This window comes from Macrotis lagotis, chromosome X (assembly GCF_037893015.1).
Source record: "Macrotis lagotis isolate mMagLag1 chromosome X, bilby.v1.9.chrom.fasta, whole genome shotgun sequence".
Lineage (NCBI taxonomy): Eukaryota > Metazoa > Chordata > Mammalia > Peramelemorphia > Peramelidae > Macrotis > Macrotis lagotis.
In genome coordinates, this window is record NC_133666.1 from 142435964 (window position 1) to 142462054 (window position 26091).

Genomic DNA, 26091 nt, shown 5'->3' on the forward strand with positions numbered 1-26091 from the left:
GACTTTCATGTCCTGCTATGTCATTTTAGACTGAAGAGTACTGAAACAGGGCTTCCCACCTGATCATGTTTTACAACCCCTGCTGCACTTGTCTCCAGTCTGATCTCCAGCATCCTCTGGGAAGAGGAGTAGAACCTTTTACTCAATGATAATAAATATTCTCACATAGTGATATTCTACACAACCCAGTGATTCTGAATTCCTAATAAGGTTATCATCCAAATTTCATTCGCCACCTTTCACCAACTGATTCTTTATTTCCATCTTCCTCAACCCTTCCACCTCAAAGTTCAAACAAATGTCACTCACTACTTCCACTGTGATCTCTGAATGCCTGTTCCACAGGCAACAAACTTTCTTTCATCATAAATCCTTTTCTCTCTCACTCCTAGCTACTAGCTATTACTGAAACTTTTCATGACTGCTGATTACTCAGCCTCCCTGGTTCCTCTTTCTAGCACTGCCTGCAACTTCTCCGATGTCTCTTAGATCATTTGTCAAGGTAGGGAGGTTAGAATGTTACCTTATTCTCATTTGCCCCTTGCAAGTTCTTCTCTTAACTCCTTCACTCAGTAAACTCCCTTCCTTTGAGGTGGAAAGAGGGGGTATTATTTGCAAATCTTCCTACCTGAACAAAAGATCCCATTTCACCCTGTTTCCTCCAACAAATTCCCCCTTTGTATTCTTCACTCTAACACTTTTTTTCAATCTCTCCCTGACTAAAGGCTCTCTTCCTACTGCCCACAAACATGCTTGCATCTTCCAGATTCTCATAAAACCCTCACTTGATCTTTTCATTCTTGCTATCATCCTATATTTCTTCCACCCTTTGTGACTAAACTACAATAACCGCCTCCAATATCCCTCCCTTCACTCTCTTACTGGCTTCTGACCTCATCATTTCACTAAAACTACTCTTTTCAAAGTTACCAATGACCTCAATTGCCAAATCCAATACCTGTCATCTTTGCTAATCTAATTACTATGAGAGGAAACTCAGAAGTGCTTTACTTTTCATTTCTCTAATTATTAGTGATATGTAACACTTTTTCAAAAGGCTGTTGATAGCTTGGATTTCTTCTTTTAGAAATTCTCCATTCATATTCTTTGATCATTTATCTCTTGGGAAATAACTTTTAGTCTTATAAATTTGAATCAACTCCCTCTCTCTCTCCTTTTACCAAAGACAATTGCTATAAAAATTTTTTTCCCAAGCTGTTTTCTTCCTAATTTTAAGTGCATTGATTGTATTTTTGTGTAACACACCTCTTTAGATTTTATGTAATCAAAATCAGCCATTTTATCTTCTGAGAGTCTATCATGTACAAAGTATTTTCTTCTCTTTCTCTACTCTGTTTATGATGTAACTTATGTCTTAAGTCATGCTTCCATTCAGACCTTTTTTTTTTGATATATGGTGTGAGCTGTTCTTCGCCTGATTTCTACAAGATTATTTTCCAGTTTTTCTAGCATATTCTATTGCAGAGACTCCAGTATCTGGGGTCTTTGAATTTATTGAACATTATCCTCTACAAAGATGCCAAACTGACCTTCCTATAGCACATATAGGATCATGTTATACCCTGCTCAAGAAATTCAATGGCTCCACATTGTTTCTAGGATAGAATATAAACTCATCTGTTTATCTTTTAAAGCTTTTCACAATCTGTTTTTAGTCTATTTTTGCAGGTCTAATATTTCTTTCCCTCATAAGCTGACATCTGAGTCAAATTGACCAACTTGCTATAAGGGATATTCCATTTCCTGACTAGTTTTATAAAGAGTATTTCCTCTTCACTACTCAAAATTACTTTCTGGTTAGGTTATTTGTACTATCCCTTTCAGAAATAATTCTAAACTTCCTTTCTTCTCTCTATAATTGAGCACAGATTTATTTCTTATTGCATCTATGATCTTGGACCTATTTATTGATCCTTTAATCATCGGTAATAGAAAAATCTATTTATTACCTTTGCCCTTTCTGATCCTTCATAGGGATCGTAAGTTCTAGAGTTAGAAGGGACCTTAGAGATAATTTCACAGTCAGTTCCTTCATTTTATAGCTGAGGAAACTGGGGCTCTGGGAGGTTTGGTGCCTTAGCTCAAAGTTACATAATTAGTAAGACAGTGCTCTTTCTAATACACCATGTCTTTTCTTTTTTAAATTTGAAACAGTGAAAGGCCATTTAATACAATTCACTGCTGCTCTTTTGGTTAAGTGGATCTTTCTTTAGGTATATTTTTGTTAGAAAAATACATGACAGGGGGCGGCTAGGTGGTGCAGTGGATAGAGCACCGGCCTTGGAGTCAGGAGTACCTGAGTTCAAATACGACCTCAGACACTTAATAATTACCTAGCCGTGTGGTCTTGGGCAAGCCACTTAACCCCTACTGCCTTGAAAAGATCTAAAAAAAATATACATGACATAGCAATTGTAGAAAATTGTCCATCTGACTTGCACATTAGAATGTTATATGAGGAGTGATTTGTGGGTCAGGAGAAGCAGTAGGGAGCTCTGCCTTGCTTAATAACCTAGAACTGTCTCTGCTCCACCTCCTCTCACTCATATTATGCATTGGCTGCCAGATTAATCTTGCTGGTGCAAAAGAGTCATTATAATTTTCCAACTCCAGATTATTTGATGACTTCCTTTTGCCAGTAGTATCTAATTAGTATTTACTGAATGCCTCCTATGGCCCTAGGACACAATGACAAAAAGAACAATAGCCCCGCCTTTCAAGGGGATAAATTCTTCTACATATAAACACATAGGCAAAACGTATTACATGTGTATTTTTACACACATACATTTAAGAAGGGGAGAAGAGAGAACACAGACGCAAATTGGGGCAACAGGAAATGACATCTGATACAAGCTAAGGATTGTAAAAGGCAGAGGGGAGAATCAAGTGCTTTCTAGGGATGGGGGACAACCTCTGCAAAGGCACAAAGATGGGAGATGGGATATTGTGTACACTGAACAACAATTCAAGTGTTTTGGCTAATATTATCAAGGGCGCAATGTATCTAGAAAGGCAGTTTAAAATGAGGCTGTATAATATTTTAAAATCCAAGCTGCCTAGTCTATATTTTATCTTGGAGGCAATAGGGAGTCATAAAAGTACTTAAAATGGGACAGTGATGTGATGTTCATTTGAGGGAGATATCTGAATAGCTTTGTGGAGAATTAGAGGAGAAAGAGACAGGAATCATCTGTGAGGTCAATTAGGAGATTTCTGGAATTGTACAGGTAGTAGATGATAGCAAAGACTTGAACTATAGTCATTTAAGTAAGGAAGAAGAAATTATGAGCCCAGAACCTGCATGAGTTGGCACAAGAGGATATGGGACATGGAGGTGGTATTGATCACAGTGTCAAAGATTTATTCATTAATCAAGTATTTGTGAAGTGCTTCCACTTTGGGCTTCAAAGATGAATACATGAAAGAAACACCTTTTACCCTTAAGGAGATGAGGAGAAAAAACATTTAGATGGAAAATTTAATATAAAATAGATACGTAGAAAGTTTTGCTTAATAAGCAAGATACCTTCCCAGCACATCACTCTCTTTATTGTGTTATTTAACTCAATTCCCTACTCCCTTGGCCTCCTTCCCTTTAACTGCAGGATGCAGCACTAAACCCCTCCAGAGGATAAGGCCTGGACTTTCCAGATGAACCCATTGAAAAGCTAAATCTCATGCAGTCAGGCAGCATGATCTTGAAATTCACTAGGGCCCTGATTTTACAGCTAATTCTCCAATTTTCTATATTAAGTTTTGATTGGTTGAGGCCCTTGTAGGGAATCCCACCTGTTGTTTCCCCTTCTTTCCAGTTTCCTTTTGAGTGTGGTCTTCCCCCTTAGACTATGGGCTTTTTGAGGGCAGGGACTACCTTTCTTTTTCTTATTTGTATCCTAGAACTTAGCACAATGCCCAACAGAAGGTAAGTATTTAATGTTCATTGAACTGGGGAGAGGGGACCTCAAGTGATTAGCGAGGCCTCCTGGAGGGCTTTAATTGACAAACAAAAGATTTCCAATTTTATCTTAATAATATCTTAATGGTGAAGGGGAACCCCTGGAGTTGCCTTATAAAGACAGTTAATAGGTAAGTTTCGGGAATGCCAGTTTAGCAGCTGACTGGCCGATATATTGGAGAGAATGAAGTCAAGATGACTAATTAGGAAGATATTGCAATAACCCAGGTTTGAGGAGATCGAGGCCTGAATGAACCAGAACAGTTGCATGACTGGCAAGCAAGGGCACAAATGTGAAGAATATAATAAAATATGATATAACACAATAATATATATATTTCTTAAAATTTGCATGTGTAAAATGAATGCTTAAAAAATTTTGTTATCTACATATGATAAAAGTTTACTTCAGTAGAGACTTCTAGTTTCAAGTTTAAGTAGACTACAAAAGAATCATGTACAAAGATTTAAAGGTTCAATTTCAAAGAATAAATGGCTAAGGAATAGCACTTTCTTCCTGACCACTTTCTTTTGCTATGTGACATTGAGTTTTCTTATATTTTTTTCCTTTCAAAGGGAGTATCTATGAAAGATCTTTACAGTACAAGGCACTATCATTTGATGTCTCCAATGCTCTAGGAAAATTAAATTCGCATCATTGATGTACTTTTATATTTTAAAGTGTGAATATATTTGCTTTTTAAAATAACTTATTATAGGCAGGCTAAAACATAAGCAGCAGAAAGGCAGAATAATTCAATCTTACCTGGCCACTCCACCATAGTCCAGACCTTCTTCGCCACGGAATTTCACCATTAATCTCTTTTTTAAGTCTTTTGGTCTCATCTTCATTATCTGACGGTAAGACTCCTGCACATGAAAACAATAGTTTTCAGAGAAGAGGTTCTTTCCTTTCCTTCTTAAAAGTCATAACACTGAATTTCCAACCTGATATGTTTTAACAGGAATTAATGTTTCTTTCACTGGGGATTCAGTTTGTCTATTTCTCCATTCTTTTTAGTGCCATGCACACTGATGGGTGTTAAAATACAAAACAGTCAGCCAATAAATGCTTATTAAATAAAGTAGAACTAAATGCTACAGTGAATGGAAAATCAGCATTTAATTATAAATGCAACTTTTGATTACTTCAGGACATCCATTTTGATGATAGTGGACTTTCTAAGTTAAAGATCACTCTGAATAAAACTAATAGACTATAATCAAAACGATGACCTCATTTGTAGAACCAGGATTTTTAATGGAATAATTATTAGTCAGTTTCTGCTCCTTTCCAAGAGAGAATGAAGAAAATTCCCTGGCAACCAAAACTCAGTTTAGTTTCCATTAAAAAAGGTTCTAAAAATCATATGAAATTCAACAATATGAGGATATACTTTAAACCCCCCTTTAAAAATTACCAGCTAAGTACTTGCATGTCCTTGTATCCTATGAAATTAAGGAACTGATAGAGACTACTTTATCCTGAACTCAACCTAATCTCCAAATTAGTAAAAAAACAAAACAAAACAAAAAACAACCCCCCCCCCCCAAAACAAGCACCTTTCATGGATTGAAATGAGTTTCAAATAAAACTTTGTTTTACTTTTGTAAGCACTGAGGCTGTGGTGGTCTGAGTAGGAGAAAAGGAAAAAATATTGCTAACAGTGAGGTGTTATCTAAATTTAGAAAATTAATAAATTAGCTATGAGATTGCATATGCTTCTTAATATCAGAATAACTTTCTAAGCATTAAGAAAATCAGTGTAATGAATGTAAATGAACACTGGAGAAGGCCTCAAGTGACCAATCTATAAAAGCAGGGGAGAAGGATGAACAGTTTGGAACAGCTACTCCATAAAGTTCTGTCTTAATTCTTAAGAGGATGAATTTTCTTCATTTGAAACAAAGAGAATCTTCTCAAGGGCGAAGATCACAATTTTCTCTTCAATGCTGACTTGTGTCTCATTAGCTCATAAGCCATTTCTAAAAGAGTGAAGCATTTAAACTTTGGTCTCTGCTGCTTTGCATTTTGCCTCTGCTCATTTGACACTGTCTCAGAAAGACTGATATTTTATTTCTTCCCACTTTTATACCCACAGTATCAGCTAATGTCCAAAGATGATCAAGATGCAATGGAATGACTCAGGGTTTGATCTTCGAGGGATAGACATTTAAGACATAATCTTAAGGGACCACCTTTGGAGGAACTTACTAGGAGAGATATTTGTTATTTTCATAGAGTTTTACATTGATAAACTCTAAATACTCGGCATCTTGCAAGGGAACCATCTGGTCTGAAGAATAAATTTCACAAGAAACTAATTTACACGAGAAAGAGAACTTAAGAATTGAGAAACGATTAATGATGACAAGTGCAGCACATCTGCTGCTGTACGAGGCCTGGCAGGCGTGAATGTATGAATATTAGGGATAGTCAGCCCAGAATAGTTTGATATGCCTGTAGAATATAGTCTCAAAGCAAACCACAGATTTTGGCCTATTCAGGTCTAAGTTTAAACTTCTCTCCTGAGGAAATTTGTTTGGAAGGGAGGCAAATGAGCTTATGATTCTCTTGGTTAAGGAAATTCTTTTACCAACAAATCTCAGCCCCTGCAAAAATGATTCATCTCAGAGAAGTGCCAGGGTCCTGAACTGCACTGGGTGCCAGGGCTTGTATCAAAAGGGGGACATACTTGTACTATGCCCAAAGGGCAACAAAAATGTGCATATCCATTGATCCAGCAATACCACTACTGGGCCTATACCCTGAAGAGATGATGAAAAAGGGTAAAAACATCACTTGTACAAAAATATACATAGCAGCCCTGTTTGTGGTGGTTAAGAATTGGAAATCAAATAAATGTCCTTCAACTGGGGAATGGCTTAGCAAACTGTGGTTTATGTATGTCATGGAACACTATTGTCCTATTAGAAACCAGGAGGGATGGGAATTCAGAGAAGCCTGGAGGGATTTGCATGAACTGATGCTGAGTGAGATGAGGAGAACCAGAAAAACAATGTACACTTTAACAGCAACATGGGGGTGATGATCAACCTTGATGGACTTGCTCATTCCACCAGTGCAACAATCAAGGACAATTTGGGGCTGTCTGAAATGGAGAATACCATTCTGTATCCAGAGGAAAGAACTGTGGAGTTTGAACAAAGACCAAAGACTATTGCCTTTAATTTAGGGGGAAAAAAAGCCCAACAAACTGATATCTTATTGTCTGACATTGATATCTCTTTTACTTTATGTTTCCTTAAGGATATGATTTCTCTCTCATCACATTCAATTTGGATCAATGTATACCATGGAAACAATGTAAAGACTAGCAAATTGTCTTTTGTGAGGGTGGGGGGAGGGAATTAAGATTAGGGGGAAAATTGTAAAACTCAAAATAAATAAAATCTTTAAAAAAGGGGGGGGGGCACATAAACCCAGCTTTTCGTGACTCCAAAGGCAACAGTTTTTTAGCCCTTATACCATGCTACCTCTCTTAAGAGGAAATAAGATCCTAAAAATATTCAAATCTTCCTTCAACACCAAAATGCCTCCTGCCTCAAATGAAACTGATGCTTAAATAGAAAGCAAAAAGTAAAAGTAGATTTCGCTGAAACAAAGAAATTATAGAATGTTTCATTTATAAAAGCTTCTGTTCAGTACAATGTGGCTTTATTAATGAGTGAACTACCTTACAGAATAATAATCTATGTCTTATTAAGAGCTGTGGTGTTCCATACCTCAAATATTTCTTCTCTGGATACTTCTATGCGACAATGTCCAGCTTGGGGTTGTTGAAGAGAAAGTTCATGTCTAAGGACTTTTAATTTTTGTACTAAATCTCTTTCATATCTCTGGGCAGGAAGCTCTTCATCTTCCAAAGACCCTTCATTCGGCACTGGCAAAGGCTGGCTGGGTTCTTTTAGTTGGCATTGGTGACTAAAGAGGAAATAAAAGTAAAATTTACTACAAAAACAAAAACCTGAGAAATGTAAATTGTTTGTGAGTCTCATTATAATAATATACCATAGCATAATTATAAAATAATTCAATACAGAGACTGGGACATTTACAAATCAAATATCCCAGGAAACAACTATATATTATGGATTACAGACATATTATTCTCAATCATGAGATGATGGTTGCCACTGTTATCGAACATTAATACTATAAAGGAAGTTCTATTATATTTGATATAGAATGGAAAGTCCAACAAGCAAGCTTTTTTCTTTGATCTTAATTTCAAAATCTAGTAAACAGTACTATGCCATATCACTTTGGGTCAGCTTGTCAATTAAAACCTGAAATATAACAAAAGGAGCTAATACTGAATGATGCACCGACAAGGGTGTTGTGTGTGTGTGTGTGTGTGTGTGTGTGTATGTGCACATGTGTACACACACACACACAGATGTAAATAATATAGGTCAAATTCAACTGTAACCAACCACATTACAGTATTCCAAAATCAGAGATTTCTAGCCTAAACAAAAACTCACTTATTTCCTGCAATTTTAAGGTGAGAAAAATTTCAGTAAAAAGAAATGAAAAAATATGGTATAAGAGCATTTGATTTATAGAAGTTCTGCCACAAATATCAAATGTCACAGAGGAGTTGTGATGCTTTGTTGTAAGAGCATAATTCATCTGCAACATTAAATGTAAGATTTGCAACAATTTTCAATTCAAGTTACTGTGTGATGAAGGCTGTAACCAATCCTTGATACATAACACTATTCACTATGGGTAGCATCTACAGTGAGTGCTGAGTGGGCACTAATGAAAAATCTCATTTTACTCCTCCAGCATGAAAAACACATTAAGGGCTATGACATTTCATGAGATATTGCTTACATAAGCACTTTATTATTAATGGAGCTACTTAATAATAGTTTCAATGAATTTTATTTAGAACATGTAGAAAAAAAGGCGGCAACAACATATGGCTGTAGAACAGTTTAAAGGTAATTTGGGGTTTTAAAACTTGAAAGATTCTATTACATTTATAACTCACTAACCTTATAGAGCAATGTATATTAGGAAAAAAATTTATTCAGAGATTGAAGCTAAATTATAAATTAAAGTGGAAGAACAAAAACTTACTTCATAATATGATGCAATCTTGGATCTGTGAACTGGGTTGTTCTGTTATTGTGATCTACAAAATATATTCTCCCAGAAACTGTACTTCTAACTTCCCAGCCTGGTGGTAAGGGCCCAAGTTCATCACAATTCACACTGTTAAGGTCTCTACCAATATAAAAAAAACAGAAAAAGATTAGTCCATCTTAGACAGGTGAAGCGAATGAATTTCTGAAACCACAGCATTGTAATTCTACTAAATGATTATGTATGGCCATGTGTCTTTCAACAGAGTCACAATGCAGCAGGAAAAATTGACAAATCAAAATTAAAAAATCAAGGCTTGAAATTATATATCAGAGGAATTTGTTTCACCCTGGTATTCTAATGCTTACACATTAGAGAAAGGGAGAAGTAAAATGATACTCCAGCATCATGTGACTACAAAAAAAATTTATGTTACTCCACACACTCCCAGCCAGCATCAAACTCTTCAAAGGTGACAAATCTATACTACAGTGCTTGAAAAATCAATGACAAATATACCATCTAGCACTCATGTCATGGGACACGATAAACATGAAGAATCCAGAGAAGCACAGGAGCAAAGTGAAGTAAACAGACGCAAGACGACAATATATACAATACCTATGATTATGTAAATATAAACAAAAAACCTGAACACTGCCATAATGGTAATGATGAAGGCAGCTCACAAAAAGACGAGAAAATGTCCTTTTCTCCTTCTCTAAAAATTTTTGAATGTTATTTTATTTTTTCCAATTTCATGCAAAGATAAGTTTTCAATATTCATCTTTTTGAAAGCTTTTGAGTTTCACATTTTTCTACTACCTTCCCTACCATTCCCCATGGCAGCAAGCACTCTGATATAGCTTGCGTGAGTACAATCATATTTAATATATTTTCATATTATAGTCATGTTGTGAAAGAATTAGAACTAAAGGGAAAAAAATGAGAAAGAGAAAACATAAATGAAGTTTTAAAAAGTGAACATAGTATGCTTTACTCTGCATTCAGATTCCATAGTTCTTTCTCTGGATGAGGATGGCATTTTCCATCACAAGTCTTTTAGAATTGTCTTTGATCACTGAACTGCTGAGAGGAAATGCGTCCATCACAGTTGACCATCTCACAATGTTGCTGTTAATGTGTAAAATGTTCTTCTGGTTCTGCTCACTTCACTCAGCATCAGTTCATGCAAGTCTTTCCAGATTTTTCTGGAGTCAGGTCACTCATAATTTTTTTTTTAAGTTTTTGCAAGGCAATGGGATGAAGTAGCTGCCCAAGGCCACACAGCTAGGTAATTATTAAGTGTCTGAGGCCACATTTGAACTCAGGTTCTCCTGACTCCAGGGCCGGTATTCTATCCACTGCGCCGCCTAGCTGCCTCCACTCATAATTTCTTACAGAACAACAGTACTCCATCTTATTCATATACCACAATTTCTTCAGTCATTCTCCAATTGATGGACATCCCCTTGATTTCCAATTCTTTTCCATCACAAAATATATTTGTGTGTGTGTGTGTGTGTGTGTGTGTGTGTGTGTATGGGACTTTCCCCTTTTTTATGATCTCTTGGGCAGTGGTATTGATGAATCAAGGGGTATGCAAAATTTTATTATCCTTTGGGCATAGTTCCAAATCACTTTCCATAATGGATCAGTTCACAACAACAGCAACATTGCATTAATGTCCTAATTTTCCCACATTCTCTCCAACATTGATCATTTTTCATTTTTGTCATCTTAGCCAATCTGAAGGGTTTGAAGTTTTAATTTGCATTTCTCTAATCAATGATTTAGAATTTTTTTTTCATATGATCATAAAGAGTTTTAATTTCTTCATCTAAAAACTGCCTGTTTATATTCTTTGATCATTTATCGATTGATTTCCCTACTTGATCTACAGAGGTTGAGGCCTATGGGAGTGAAATACTGCATATTATAGGGCTCAGCTAACATCCACTAAGTTTTGCTGAGTGGCGCTTCCCCATTCTCGGAGAAGAGGAAGAAGGAAGATATATCTAGGAATACAATTTAAAACAAAATGGTAATACAAACTTTTAAAAAATAAAAAAATACCCAACAAAACTCAACCCACCCCACAATGATAAAAAGTTAGGCCAGGAATTGAGTCTTACTATCTCAAATTTAGCATTCTTTTAAACAAGTATTTCTTCGGGGGGTGGGAGGCGGGGCCGGGGCGCAGAGCCAAGATGGCGACAAAAAGGGATCGAGTCTTAGGAGCTCTCTGATAAAATTCATCAGCTAAGGACTCTAACTAAACTTTCGAGAGACAGAACCCACAAAGGGACCCAGTGAGGCAGTTCTACTCAAGGTAACCTGGAAAAGTGCAGAAAGGCTCTGCTCCCCGGGGTGGGAGAGGCGGCCCGCCAGAGGGGTGGCCCACCAGAGCCAAAGAACCTCAGCCTCCCGGAGGCAGCCCCAGGGTGCTGGGGGTGTCTCCTGAGCTGCACCCCGAGGAGCACCCGGCAAAAAGTGAGGGAACAGCCTGGGACCTCAGCCAGAGTGAGCACATGGAGCCCAGCCCTCAGGGCACACAGAGAGCAGCTTGGTCTTTCCCCAGCCCTGATCCAGGAAACAGAAGCAGGCAGTGCCAGTAAGCAGGAGCCTCCAGGGCATGAGCCCATGTTGCTGAGGGAGGGGTGTGAAGAGAGACTGCCTAGCTCTGTCCTCTGCCCCTGAAACAGGACTCTGGGGCTCTGACCACATTCAGATCCTGACCACAGTCTAGGCCCCCCCATAGAACAGCAGCCCCCCACCCACATCAGCCCCTTGGCAGAGGGGGGGCGCTTATGGTCATTCACAGACCAGGAGGGAGGACAGAACCTCACACACTGAGACCCTTGTGGGAGTGTCCCAAAAGCTCAAGAAACACCCCAAACCAGGCCCAGGCTGGGAAAATGAGCAAGCAAAGAAACAAAAAGAAGACTATTGAGAAATATTTTGCAAATGACCCCAAGAAGGACCAAAATACTCAGTCTGAAGATGAGGAAGCACAAGTTCCTGCATCTAAAGACTCCAAGAAAAACAGAAATTGGGCTCAGGCTATGATAGAGCTCAAAAAAGACTTTGAAAATTAAATGAGGGAGTTGGAAGAAAAACTGGGAAAAGAAAGGAGTGAGATGCAGGAAAAACATGAAAATGAAGTCAGCAGCTTAGTCAAGGAAATCCAAAAAAATGCTGAAGAAAATAGCATGCTAAAAAACAGCTTAGGTTAAATGGATAGAACAGTTCAAAAAGTTATTGAGGAGAAGAATGCTTTAAAAAGCAAAATTGGCCAGATGGAAAAAGAGATAAGAAAACTCTCTGAGGAGAACAAATCCTTCAGACAAAGAATAGAATTCAGGGATACTGATGAATTTACCAGAAATCAGGAATCAATACTTCAAAACCAAAAAAATGAAAAATTAGAAGAAAATGTGAAATATCTCATTGAAAAAACAACTGATATGGAAAACAGACTTAGGAAAGATAATTTAAAAATTATTGGAATACCTGAAAGTCATGATCAGGAAAAGAGCCTTGACATCATTTTCAAAGAATTACTACAGGAAAATTGCCCTGATATCCTAGAAGCAGAGGGCAAAATAGAAATGGAGAGAATCCACCGATTCCCCCGAGAAAGAGATCCCAAAAAACCAACCCCTAGGAATATTATAGCCAAGTTCCAGAACTCCCAAGTCAAAGAGAAAATATTACAAGCATCCAGAAGGACACAATTCAAACATCGTGGAGCTGCAGTCAGGATCACACAGGACTTAGCAGCAACTACACTGGAAGCTCGTAGGGCTTGGAATACAATATACCGGAAGGCAAGAGAGCTTAGAATGCAGCCAAGAATGAACTACCCAGCAAGGCTGAATGTCCTCTTCCAGGGAAAAAGATGGACTTTCAATGAACCAGGGGAATTTCAAAGGTTCCTTTTGGAATGGCCAGAGCTGAACAGAAGGTTTGATCTTCAGATACAGGACTCAGGTGAAGCATGGAGATTGGAGGAGAGGGGAGAAATATGAGGGACTTAATGAGGATGAATTGCATGTATTCCTGCATAGAAAAATGATACTGATAATACTCATATGAACCTTCTCAGTTAATAGAGCAGGTAGAGAGAGCTTTTATAGTTGAAGCACAGGAGAAACCTGAATTCGAAGATAAAATATAGTGTAAAACTGGAGTCAATAGAACAAAAAGGGAAATGGAATGGGAGAAAGAAAAAGGAGAGGGGGAATAGTCCAAAATATTTCACATAAGATTTTTTTTTTATTACAATGAGCTATTGCAATGATATGGAAGGGGAGAGGCAAGGGGGAATGAGGGAACCTTTGCTCTCATCAGAGATGGCTAGGAGAGGAAACAGCATATATACTCAATGGGGTATAGGCATCTGGAGAAAGAAGGAGGGGGGAGCAGGGGGAAGGGGTGGGGATGTGAATAAAGGAGGAGAGGATGGACCATGGGGGGAGAGTGGCCAGATATAACCCATTTTCTTTCTTACTTCTTGCAAGGAGTTGGAAATGGAAGGCCTGCCCAGGACCATAGGGCCAGGTGGATTCTGGGCCTAAGGGGTGGTATGGGGGCTCAGGGCTTCTTGGCCCCAGGACCAGGGATCTGTCTGCTGTGCCACTCAGTGACCCTACAGCAGAGTCAGAGTGAAAGGAGAGAGAAAATATAGTACATGGTAGTGGAGAAATAAGAAAGGAGGGAGTTGCGATCAGCAATGGCAACGGTGGAAAAATATGGAAATAACTTTTGTGATGGACTTATCATAATGAGATCCACCCATGACAGAGTTGTTGGTGTTGGAACAAACACATTTTTTGTTATGATTATTTGGGGGAGGGTGCAGGGCAAGTAGGGCTGGATGGCCTGCCTGGGGCCACATAGCGGGGTGATCTTTGGGTGTCTGGGGCTGGATTTGGACCCAGGTGCTCCTGGCTCAAGGGCCAATGCTCTGTCTGTCACCCAGCCACCCCTACTATTATTACTATTTTATTTTATTTTGGGTCTTTTTTTCTTTATTTTTCTTTTTTTGGTTTTTGCAGGGCAGTGGGGATCGGGTGGCTTGCATGTCACACGGCTGGGTGATTGTTGGGTTTACGAGGCTGGATGTGGACTCGGGTGCTCGTGGCTCCAGGGCTGTTGCTTCGTCCATTGTGCCACCTGGCCATACCTACAATTATTACTATTATTCTATTTTAATTTTTTTTCTCTCCCCTTTACTTTTTTCGCCCAAACAAGTCTATCTATATTCATGGGGGAGGAGGAGGGGTATTTTGTTTACTTGTAAACAAGAATATTTTATTAATTAAAAAAAACTTTTGTACAAAATGAGAATAAAAAAATAAATTAAAAAAAAATTAAGTTCCTAATAAAAAGAAAAATTTTCAAAGGAGAAAAAAATAAACAAGTATTTTTCAATTTAATCATCTGGTTAAATTATTAAGTATTAAGACAAAAGAGTGATACAGTGGAAAGAGGATCTAGGTTCTAGTGTTGCCTTGTGTGACTATAGGCAAGTCACACACCCTAGTTTCTTCTTTAAAATCAGGGACCCAGACTAGATGCTTTCTAAAGGTCCCTTCCAGCTCTAAATCTACAATTTTTAGATTTTACATCCTTTTAATAAGGAAATATAACCTTAATTTTCTTACAGCAGATACTGAAGAGACTTTGAATCTTTGTTTTCAGATATTTAAATTCTAATTACAGATCATGAAGTGTAAATTCACTCAAGACTCATTCTACACAGAGGAGATCTAAGCACAGATGAAATAAATTTCATTGAAGCAGGGAGGGGGCATATTTAAACAACTCTTTAAAACAAATTTTTTAACAACTAAGTAACATTAGATGGTAATGCTGTCCTCAGATTGGAGGAGGTGGGGGGGAGCCAAGAGATACTTCAGAGAATAAAAATGAGTTTCCATTTGACTTGATTTCAGAAGTGTTAGTTCACAATGAGAATTTTTTTTTTGTGATCCAGTCTTTTATTAATTTTTATTTGGTTTTTATGTAATATTTTATTTTTCTAATTACATATAAATACAATTTTTAACATTCATTTTTTTGGTAAGGCATTTTTTTTGGTTAAGTGACTTGCCCAATGTCACACAGCTAGACAATTAAGTGCCTGAGGCCAGATTTGAACTCAGGTCCTCTTGACTCCAGGGTCAGTGCCCTATTCACTGTGCCACCCAGCTGCCCCAACATTCACATTTAAAAAAAAAATTATTTTGAGTCTCAAATTTTCTCTCTTGCTCCCAGCACATCCCCTTCCCTAAGAGAGTAAGCAATTTGATATTTAAATCACATAAAAACTATTTACCACATTAGTCATGATGTGAAAGAAGAGGAAAGTGAGGAAAAAAAACACAAAAAAAAGAAAGTGAAAAAACTATGCTTTGTTCTGCATTCATATTGCAGTTCTCTGGATGTGGATAACATTTTCTGTCATGCAGCTTTTGGAATTATCTTGGCTCACTATTGCTGAGAAGAGTTAAATTAATTATAGCTGATTATGGTTCAATGGTGCTGTTCTCCTAGTTCTCACTTCACTTTGTATCAGTTCATGTAAATCTTTCCATGTTTTCTGAAATCTACCTGCTTGTTATTTTTCATAACACAACAGTATTTCATTACATTCATATAACTTGAGATTGATTGGTAAGAATTGATGAGAAGCCTCTTAATTTCTAATTCTTTGTCATCACAAAAAGAGATGACAAAGTATGACAAATTTTCCACATGTAGGTCCTTTTTCTTTTTCTATGATCTCTTTGGGATATAGAACTAGTGGTGGGGTAAGGTGGTACCTCAGAGTCATTTTAAATTGTATTTCTCAAATTAATAGTGATTTAGAGCATTTTTATATGACTATCTATCTATATATATGTATATAAAATTTTGATTTCTTCATCTGAAAACTGCCTGTTCTTAATAGAAAGAAATTTTATAAAGAAACTAATTCTATACAAATAGTTGCCACATACTCCAAGAACAGGGCCACAGAGGGAAGGAGATTTTGACAAATGCAAATTTCTTTAGAACAGAGTTAACAACTTTTGGGAAGAGAATAAGACAGACAAAGCAAAACTCTCTTCAGAGATGAAGCTACTTTGGCTTTAAAAAAACTATGCATCTTGTTGTATCAGAGTTTCAAATAAGGCTGACTTTATAGAGTGCATCTGATTTAATTTGAGGCAAGAAGAGAAGTCTCTTTTCAAGATATCTGATATGCTGATCAGGTTTTAAATTATTCACTTAAATTTCAGTTGTTGTCAATTTTAATATGCTGATAGTCTGGATGAGAGAAACAGGACTATATTTGTATGAAAGTCACCAAGGAAATGTAAGACTGCTGAAATAAGAGGAGTTGTTCTGCTGCTGCTCCTTCTTCAAAGTTTAGGGTTTCAAATCTAATGGGTTGCATCAGCTATATTTGGGGATCCAGGTACAATCATCAGCTAGAAAAATAGCTTTGATCATGTGTAGCTGTGGAGACATACCTTGGTATTCTAGGGTCATGCCATGTGCTCACGCCAGTCTGTGTGTGCAAAAAGTAAACCTGTCCTTGGACTGTCGTTCTTTGTTCTGCACAAAAGTTTGAAAAAACAAAAGAAAAACTACAATTACCTAAAAATGTGAATCTAGGAAAAATTTCAAACAATTCTATCAGTTCTTATCTCATATGTCTGAACAGGTTTACTGTAAACAGTGTTCCTTACTAACAATCCTACAGGAAAATACAATCTGAAACAATGGTAGCTAGCCTCTCTGATAGACTCCCATATTCCACAATTTACTCTAAAATGCTTATCCAACTTGCTTAGGTATGGTGTACTGTCACCATCTTATGTTAGCTACATTTCTTACTTAGTTGCTTTGGTGCTTATGCAATTCTGACTTTAGCTTTTCTTTCTCTATTTTCTTCCTTCTATTGCTACTTTTACTTCCATATCCCAAGTCCAAATGACAATCTTCAGTTAGTGAAGATTTTTGCTTTTGTAGTTTTCTAGAAATGGTTAGCTTTTCATTTCTACCTCATTATCATCCTTTCTATACACCTAATGTGTCCACTTTTCCCCAACAAAACTACAAGTGCAAAAAATGAACATAAAGACGAAACATTTTTTTTTTCTGGAGCACCTCAAAACACTCTGGCTAACATGGGTAAATTTACCGTAGCCTTCAGGTAGGTCAGGGGATTGATGGCCATGTGGTCGGTTTTGAGGGGTCTGGATATGACCTCGGACCTCAGGATTTCGAAGTCTCTGTGTCTGAAGTCTTTGATCCTGACTTGGAGATTCCACAAATCTGCAATTTCCTCCACCAGCAGCACCAGTACTGTCTGTATATGGGGCTGGTTCTTCCATAAAGCAGCTAAGTGGCCTTCCAGGACCTGAGTCTTCATAGACCGTTCTGAAACAAGGAGGGCCCATAATTTCCAGGCTAAATTTGGTATCTTTTTTTAAAAGGTTTTTACAAGGCAAATTGTGTTAAGTGGCTTGCCCAAGGCCACACAGCTAGGTAATTATTAAGTGTCTGAGACCAGATTTGAACCCAGGTACTCCTGACTCCAGAGCCAGTGCTTTATCCACTGCGCCACCTAGCCGCCCCTAAATTTGGAATCTTAAAAATTAAACTAGCTTCATCACATATACTAAAACTTGTTTTTTTATTTATTTTTTTGGGGATTGTCAAATATAGGGTTCCAATAATTTTGTTCTACAATACTCACTATAAATCACTTAACAGAAAAGATAATGTATTTCAAGAGTTCAAAGTTAAAGGAACCTGTTATCAGAAATGTAGGGACAACAGTGACTGAAAACCATGCTTGCACTGTGAAAGAGGTTCATACAACTGACTGCAGTACAAGAAATTTTAACTCAATTAAAAGCCAAATAACCACTGTTATATTTTTTCCTTGTAATTTATTGTCCAGGACCCCACAAATGGAAGTTCTAATTTTAAGTACTTTTAAAACGTAAATTTTTATTTTTTTCATTTTATTTTTAAAAATTTATTTTTCCAATCATGCAAATTTCTTTAGACAAGAGTTCACAACTTTTGGGAAGAGAATAAGACAAAGCAAGACTCTCTTTGGAGATGAAGCTACTTTGGCTTTTAAAAAAACTATATGCATCTTGAAGGTTGTATCTGAGTTTCAAATAAGGCTGACTTTTGTAAAGTTTTCTTGCTCTCACCCCCCCAACCTCTATAGCAAGTAATTTGAATTAATTTTAAAGACAAGTTTGTATTTTACAGACTATTTTTTCTTAGGAGCAAGAATTTGATGACATAATTATTCTATTGCAGTTTAATGCTTCCCAAGCCTTCCTTAGAGTACAATGGCATATAAAGAATCCTTTTCTTATTCATGTGGGGGCAAAAGCAGAAGCAAGGAGCTTAAAATTGATTTGTTCAGTATACATACCCTTCATTTTCCACAACAGAGCCTCCAGTGCCTATTCTGTCTCGTGTCTGTAAACTGACTAAAAAAAAGCAAAGGAAATGATGTATTAAAACCCATTCTTACCACATTCTATGGTAACTTGTGAGCCACAGTGGATTTCTAATTTAAAAAGTATGAGGCACTGTAGCAAATACCCCAAATAGGAAGCAATTTCTCCTACTAGAAGATAGCACTAACATCACAAAATTACCCTTGTTACAATTTCTAGTTCAGGTCAGAAAGGGACCATCTGTTTCCTTAAAGCTCAATTTCTTTCCAAGTTCTTAAGTTTTTAAAGATAATTCACCACTTTGGTTAAAAGAGATGCACAGATGGCACTGGTGACAAAAGTCAAAATATAGAAAAGTCTAACTATGGATATTCACTACCACTAGGTGTCATCATCAAAGGGACTGATAAAACCTCTGGTTTGGTTTGTTTTTCCCCCCTCCTGTTGCACCTCTTCCTGAACATCAAAAAGCAATCAAGAAGAGAAAAACAAACATGAATACATACACCCCAAGCACATAGGTACTTTTATATTTAAAGCAGCTTTCTTTTTAAAAATTTACTTATTTTTCTTTTTTCCCTAATATTCTATTTTTCCAATTACATGTCATGAAAGTTTTTTTTAACATTCATCCACTTGCATATGTATATTTTTAAATTACATAATTTCCTTCCACCCTCCTTTCCCACTCCCCTCCCCTAAGTGGGGAACAGTCAGGTGAAAATTGTACATGCACATTAGTGTTTAACATGTTTACAGAGTAGTCATTTTCTGACTGAGAAACTGGGATTAAGGGAAAAGAAAGAGAAATTTTTAAAAAGTTCATGTTCATTATTACTCTGTGGGGGGTTTTTGTTTTGTTTTTCTTCCTCTGGATGTAGATAGCCTTGTCCATAGCTGGTCTCCCAGGGCTGTCCAAGTTCTCTGAACTGCTGAGAGGAGTTGCATCCATCAAGGTTGATCAACTCTAAAGCAGCTTTCTTTCTTTATTCTCCATGACCAAATCTACCAAGGTAATCTCTCTAGTCATAATATTTAGATTTTAATAGTTTTTTATTTTCTTTTTTTTAAATTGCTTTTGGCAATAGCCTTTGATTTTCATTCCAAGGAATTTACTCTGAGTAATATAGGTATGGGCATTGTTATATCTATTTCGGAATCCTGATCAACAGCAGCACTAAATTATTTATCAAGGTAATAATTTGTGTGTATTATGTATGGTTTGCCAAAGTTTTTCCACCTTTCTTTTGGTAACTAAACCTTTCAGCTGTTATAGTTTATATTAATACTTTTAATTTAATTAAATAATCTCTGTAATTCCTCAAAACATTCTTTCCCATTCATGTAACATGATAGACTTTCTGGAAAAAAGTCTAATTTCCTCAATTCTTCATAAAATAGCATCATTCTTGTAATTGGTAATTACATAAAACAATGAAAAATTAAATGTCCATTCAAATAAATATGAAATCTGTACTTGGTATAACCCATATATCCTTTTAGCACAATTGTCACTTTATAGTTATCTCAAAATGATAGCACAAGGGAAGAAAAAAAAAGCATGACAGTAATAAACACTTTATGACTACTAATGGGAGGAGATAGTCACAGTGTCTATTTTGTTCATTCGGGTGTTAATGACTTTGTAGGAAACGTTCTTTCAACACTTGCCAATGATGACTTTTTTTCGGCTATGAAGAGTGAACTATATCATAAAATGATTTTACAAGGGATGAGAAAATGCTTACCCACTATTTGGCCACGAACTGCATCAGTATCTGTGGGGTTTAATTTGCATAGATCCAAACGCTGGTCTGCAAACAAACAATTCAAAACTTAACCCAAAGAAATATTAACTAGGGAGTAAAAGTAGAAAATCTGTTTTCAGTATTCAAATAAAAAATGTTGGGGCAGCTAGGTGGTACAGTGGATAGAGCACCAACCCTAGAGTCAGTTTAAATCTGGTCTCAGACACTTAATAATTGCCTAGTTGTGTGACCTTGGGCAAGTCACTTAAACCCATTGCCTTGAATAAATAAAATTTAAAAAGGACATCATTCAAATAAATAATGCCTGTTTAAGTCTTCTGTAAACTGCATTAAAAGGTAGAAACAAGCCCTTGGTTCTTACAGCCAGTATCTTTTAATCTGCTGATGGCATTGGAGAGGAGACGCACACACCCCAGGAAGCCAGCTCCCTGTTTCTTGTGAATTTTCTTATGGTTCCACACACTAATGGTTATCGAATCAGTTTTTCCAACATATCTGAAAAAAGATTGTACATGGAAATACATAGAATAAATAATTTAAGTTTTGATTCTACATTATGCCATCTGATTAAACTATGCATGATTATTTAGCATAGTGGAGATCCCTTTAAATATAATGCCTTGTATATACAATCAGAGCTCAATATGTACTGAGATATATATATATATATCTGTGTGTGTGTGTGTGTCTGTATGTATGTGCACTGTTAGTAAACTTAACAGTGGCTTTATAACTTGTTTTTGTTGGAACATTTGGCCAATGGAATACCCAAATACAAATAATTCAATTCAATGAATATTGATTTAAACAGCTCCTGTGTTCAAGGAACTCTATATGATGTGTTGTGGATACAAAAACGAAAGAAAACAATTGCTACCTCCTAGGAATCTTTAAAGGAATAAGTAAATATATAAATAAATATGATGCAAAGTACAACACAAAAAAAGGAAAAAAGATAAATACAAAAGGCTATAAAAACATTATGGGAGATGTAAGGTAAAGCTTGGCTAAGGTAGCATCTGAGGTAGGACTTGAACAAGGAAGGATTTCAGTAGGTAGACATATGGAAGGAATGAATTCAAGACACGAGGGATGGCCTGAGCAAAAATGTAAGGAGTAGAGAACAGGACAAGATCAGAAAATTGTTAATGAGTCACTTGTCTGTTGAGTAGGTGTATGAAGAAAAGGAAAATGAAATTAGACTAGAGAGGAAGTTTAAAGCCTTAAGTTGTGGAGGATGTTAAAAGTTAGATTAAGGGTTTGCAATTTTTCCTAAAAACAATCAGTAGTCAATGAAGATTTTTGAATAATTAGTGCCTTTGTGAGGATTAAATATTTTGGGAAGATTATTTTAATGCTTGTGAGACTAACAGGCTTAAGCAGATAAAAACTGGAAGCAAAGAGAACAGGAGTTCATGATGCCCTAGTTAAAGTAAGAGGTGAAGATACCCAACCTAAGATGATAGTGCTATCAGTGGGAAGTCAGGAATAAATGCTTCAAATAAATATTTAGAAAGTTTCATACAGTAGAACCCTCAAATATGGGGAGTAGAGAGCATTTAGGGTCTGAACTTGAGTCATTTAGAAGACAAGTGGTGCTGTCAATAGGAAGAGGGAAGTTTGGAGGGGCAAGTTTTTTGGGGAAAATATGAGTTTATTGGATAAGATTTAGCACTTACAAGGAACTTACAGATCACCTTGTCCAACCCCCTCACTTCAAAGATAAGAAATTTAAATGATCTGTCAAAGGTCATATGGTCAGTAGCTGAACCAGGCTTCAGACCTAGATATGGGGTGGGCCATAGAGTCATGTTCCAACATGGTGGTCAGAGACTGAAAGTGGTGAAACTTTATAAACAGGAATTTTGAAACTTAGGTACATATTTTAAAATGAACCAAGTTAATTTGAGAAGCAGTATACCACAGTATATATAAGAGTGTTTTCAAGTCTAGAAGAAATTGCTTCAAGTTCACCTCTAACAAATAAATATGAGTTGTGTGCAACTACAATCAAGTCCTCTCAGTGTTCTAGGCAATTCTCTAGGAGATGTTACAGATGAACCACTGATAGGCTTTGGAGGAGAGTTTCTGTATGAGATAGTCTGTATATTGAGAAAATACTAGGTCTAGACACTCTCCCTTCCTCCCTTTTTCTACTCCCTCTAAGTCTCTGTAATTTAGCCACCAATTTTGTTATCAATAAATGGAAAAATGAATAGTTCATCACTTTCCTCTTTATATTTAAAAACACTGTTTTCCTAATAGGGATTTCATAGAACAGTTAACTTACAGATCATAATGTTGATTCCACTTAGGATCCAATGTGTTTTTCACAGTGTCAGTTGAATGGCACTGACCAGACCCATCAACCACTATTTTTGCAAAGGGATCAGGAAGTCCTAGACAAGGAAAAGAAGATAACATCTGTATTTAGAGAACCCTATTACCAAAGACACAATGGAAGAACTAGAAGGGATGCTAAAGATTACCTAGTCCAGGAAAGAACTTTACTTATACATTCCATTTATAGCTGAGAAAGAAGAAATTGTAAAATAAGCTCTTTTCATTTGGAGTTCATCATGTATTGAAACTCTAAGAAGAAAGAGATCTGACTGATCTAAGTTAATACTTAACTAAGAATTTTAAGTATATTTGTATTTATGCTATAAACTTTTGGGTAAATCAGTATAAACACGAATCTTAAAAACATGCCATCATGGGGGCAATGTTATAGAAATAAAGCTTCATGATACTGTGATCTTTGGGCTACCAGTACAATGTTTGTCCCTCAAAACACCCACAAACACACAATCCCAAGAATCCTTGCTGAGTTTGTCCTCTCCCAGTTTTTACTTGAAGATTGCCAGTGAAGAGACTCACTTTTTTTTTAATTCAATAAATCTTTTATTGGTTATTTTTTAAGTCATTTATGCCATGAATTCATAGGGGATTGGTTTCAACAGCTCAAGTTCCTTGCCATTGGTTCTCACAAAGTGTGCCTCTCTGGGTGGAGCAGGCTGACGTTTTAGTTGAACCCAAGTGCCTTTTTCTTTGGCTTCTTTCTTCTGAACATTTACCTTTACTATCTCTGCTCTTAGTGTGCTTAATATGCTCAATACACACATTAATTCTCTTGGCTAGAATCTTGCCCTTAACCTGTTTACAACAATGCCTACAGCATACTGTGTAACATTATAGACTTGTCCAGTCTTGCCATGGTAACATTTGTGGGGCATTCCTTGCTGAACTGTGCCCAAACCCTTGATATCTACAATATCACCTTTCTTGTATATGCACATATATGTAGCCAGAGGGATGACACCATGTTTTCAAAAGGGCCTAGAAAACATGTATTGATTGAGTCCTTCTCCTTTTTCCTTTTGTATTCGTCATTTTGGCAACTCACTGGAATATGGTGGAGCCCGCAGAAAGGGAGACTCTAATTCCCTACACATTCACCCTTTGGTACCAAGCAAGCAATTTTAATCTCTCTTCAACATGAAGGTTAATTTGGAAAGCTAATAAGATGTGCCCACTATTACCTTATATCTCTTCTGCCTTTTGTGACTGAACTCCTCAAAAATGGAATCTACTACAGGTGCCTCCTCCATATTCTCTTCTCACATTCTCTTCTCAATCTCCTGGTTTCTAATCTTATCGTTCCAGTGAAACTACCCTTTCCAAAGAGTTTCTTAATGGCCTTCATGACCTTTCTGCAGCCTTTGACATTATCAATAAACACCATTTCCTTCTTGATATTCTTCAGGTTTTCTCTCCTAATTCTCCTACCTATCTGATCATTCCTTCTCAGTCTCCTTTGCTGGATTCTTATTCAGATTACACCTTCTGACTACAGTAGTCCCATAGTTCTGTCCTTCTCCCCCCAATAGTCATTCATTTGGTAATCTCATCAGCTCCTATGGATTTAATTACCATGTCTATGCTGCCAATTCTCAAATCCACCTATCCTGTCCCAGTTTCTCTACTGACCTCAGATCTCACATCTGCAACTAATTTTTTCAGATATCATGAACCAGATATCCAGGAGAAACTTAATGTAAACATGTTCAAAACATAGTTTCCCTCTATACCTTCCTGTCACCTTCCCAATGTGGGGGGCAGCACCAGGACCTCAAGTTCAAAACCTAGGAGCCAGTCCTGACTCCTCCCCTACCCCCCCATATTCAAGCTGTTTCCAAAAGCCAACAATTTCACTTTTGCAATAAATCTCAATTATGCCCTTTTTTTCTCCTGACACTGCTACCAATGTAGTGTAGGGGACTCTTGCAATAACCAGCCGGTATGTCTGCCTGACTCAATTATTTTCCATCTCTAATCTATCCTCCATTCAATTACCAAAGTGATTTTTCTATAGCCCAGGTTGGACCACTGACTTTAAAAGTTATCAGGGATTTGTTTACGATATTGGATTGTCCTATCTGTGAAGAAAGTATCTGCTAAGCAAAAAGTAGTTTCAATGTAGGCTCATTCCAATTAAGTTCTTATACAAGGGAATATTAATATTAATTAAAGAAGCTTTAGTATATGAGAAAATCTAAATTTAATGACAAAGATAACTTTATTTTGTAAAATAATACTCTACTTTATAAAAAAAAGATTCAAGAGATTCCTTCAAATACCAAGCTTTGCAAAGGGACAGGATTCACAGATAAAGGTTGGAAGTAATCTCAAAAGGCCATAAATTCAATCCCCATACAGACAAATTGAGTGTCTCATTGAGGTAGCCAGGTGGTATTATAATGCAGAGAACTAGGTCTGGAGTTGGGAATATGAGTTCAAATCCAGTCTGGCATCTAACAATCAGTGTTGGTCTCAATTTCCTCAACTCCAAAACTGAAGAAATAAGAGAATTAACCTCTCTAAGTTGTTGTGAAGATCAAATGAGATAATGTATGCATAAAGCACTTACTTAGCACAGTTCTCCTATACTTAGCAGGTTACAACAAAGCTCATTCCCTTCCCCTTGCCCCTTCCATACAGTCATTGAATAGAATCAACACAGCTATGATTGAAACAGGATTTGAACACAGCTCCTCCTGACTCCAAATCCAGTGCCCTAACCATTATGAGCCAAAGTTCTGTGTGGGAATAACTGAAGAGATTTTCTTCCTCTGAACTGAATAGTCTGTACTGGGTGATTACATGAAAATGAAATCCTGAGTTCTCGTTTAGGTCAGACCATGTCAATCCACCCAACTGAGGACAAAGTCAGAAATAACACCACTACTGACTTGATTCAGGTATTTATTTAAAAGATTTAAACATGTACATGTAAAGAATTTTGTAGGTTAGCAAAGACATTTACTTACTGAAGAAGTCTTTCTTTGCAAGGTTCTTGGCACAAAGTACTGAAAAGAACAAACAACAAAAAAGAATTAGTACATGTTTCACTAAGACTTTTGTTCTACTTTTGTATAGGACAAAAAAATCAACAGAAACTCGATTTTTTCCTATTATTTACTTTGCAAATATGATATATTAAACAACACAATGATGAGAAATTCAAAATCTGTTTTTCTTGACCTTTGACATCACCTATTCAAGATAATGGAATATTATAGTTAAAATCTCAAGTGATATCTTAGAAATCTTCAACCAGTTTTATTAACAAATATGAAAATACCCCTGTCCTTGTGTGATTTTTAAAAAAATTATTCACTGCTGCTTTTACTTTTATATCTAACAGAATAGGAAAAAGAAATTCAAGTCCTTTATACATTT

General features: G+C 36.7%; 1 protein-coding gene across 3 annotated transcripts in view; it reads right to left on the reverse strand.

The window, feature by feature from the left end:
* SMURF1 (SMAD specific E3 ubiquitin protein ligase 1) overlaps positions 1 to 26091 on the reverse strand; it is a 111572-nt gene that overhangs the window by 20708 nt on the left and 64773 nt on the right. For all 3 annotated transcript variants that reach the window (XM_074202369.1, XM_074202368.1, XM_074202370.1), the window contains 10 exons: positions 25680 to 25718; positions 22640 to 22748; positions 20711 to 20844; positions 20329 to 20394; positions 18553 to 18610; positions 17296 to 17534; positions 16622 to 16706; positions 9093 to 9239; positions 7727 to 7925; positions 4746 to 4849 (listed from right to left, as the gene is read on the reverse strand). In XM_074202369.1, the coding sequence (XP_074058470.1) occupies positions 4746 to 4849; positions 7727 to 7925; positions 9093 to 9239; positions 16622 to 16706; positions 17296 to 17534; positions 18553 to 18610; positions 20329 to 20394; positions 20711 to 20844; positions 22640 to 22748; positions 25680 to 25718 (1180 nt within the window). The remainder of the gene's footprint in view (positions 1 to 4745; positions 4850 to 7726; positions 7926 to 9092; positions 9240 to 16621; positions 16707 to 17295; positions 17535 to 18552; positions 18611 to 20328; positions 20395 to 20710; positions 20845 to 22639; positions 22749 to 25679; positions 25719 to 26091) is intronic.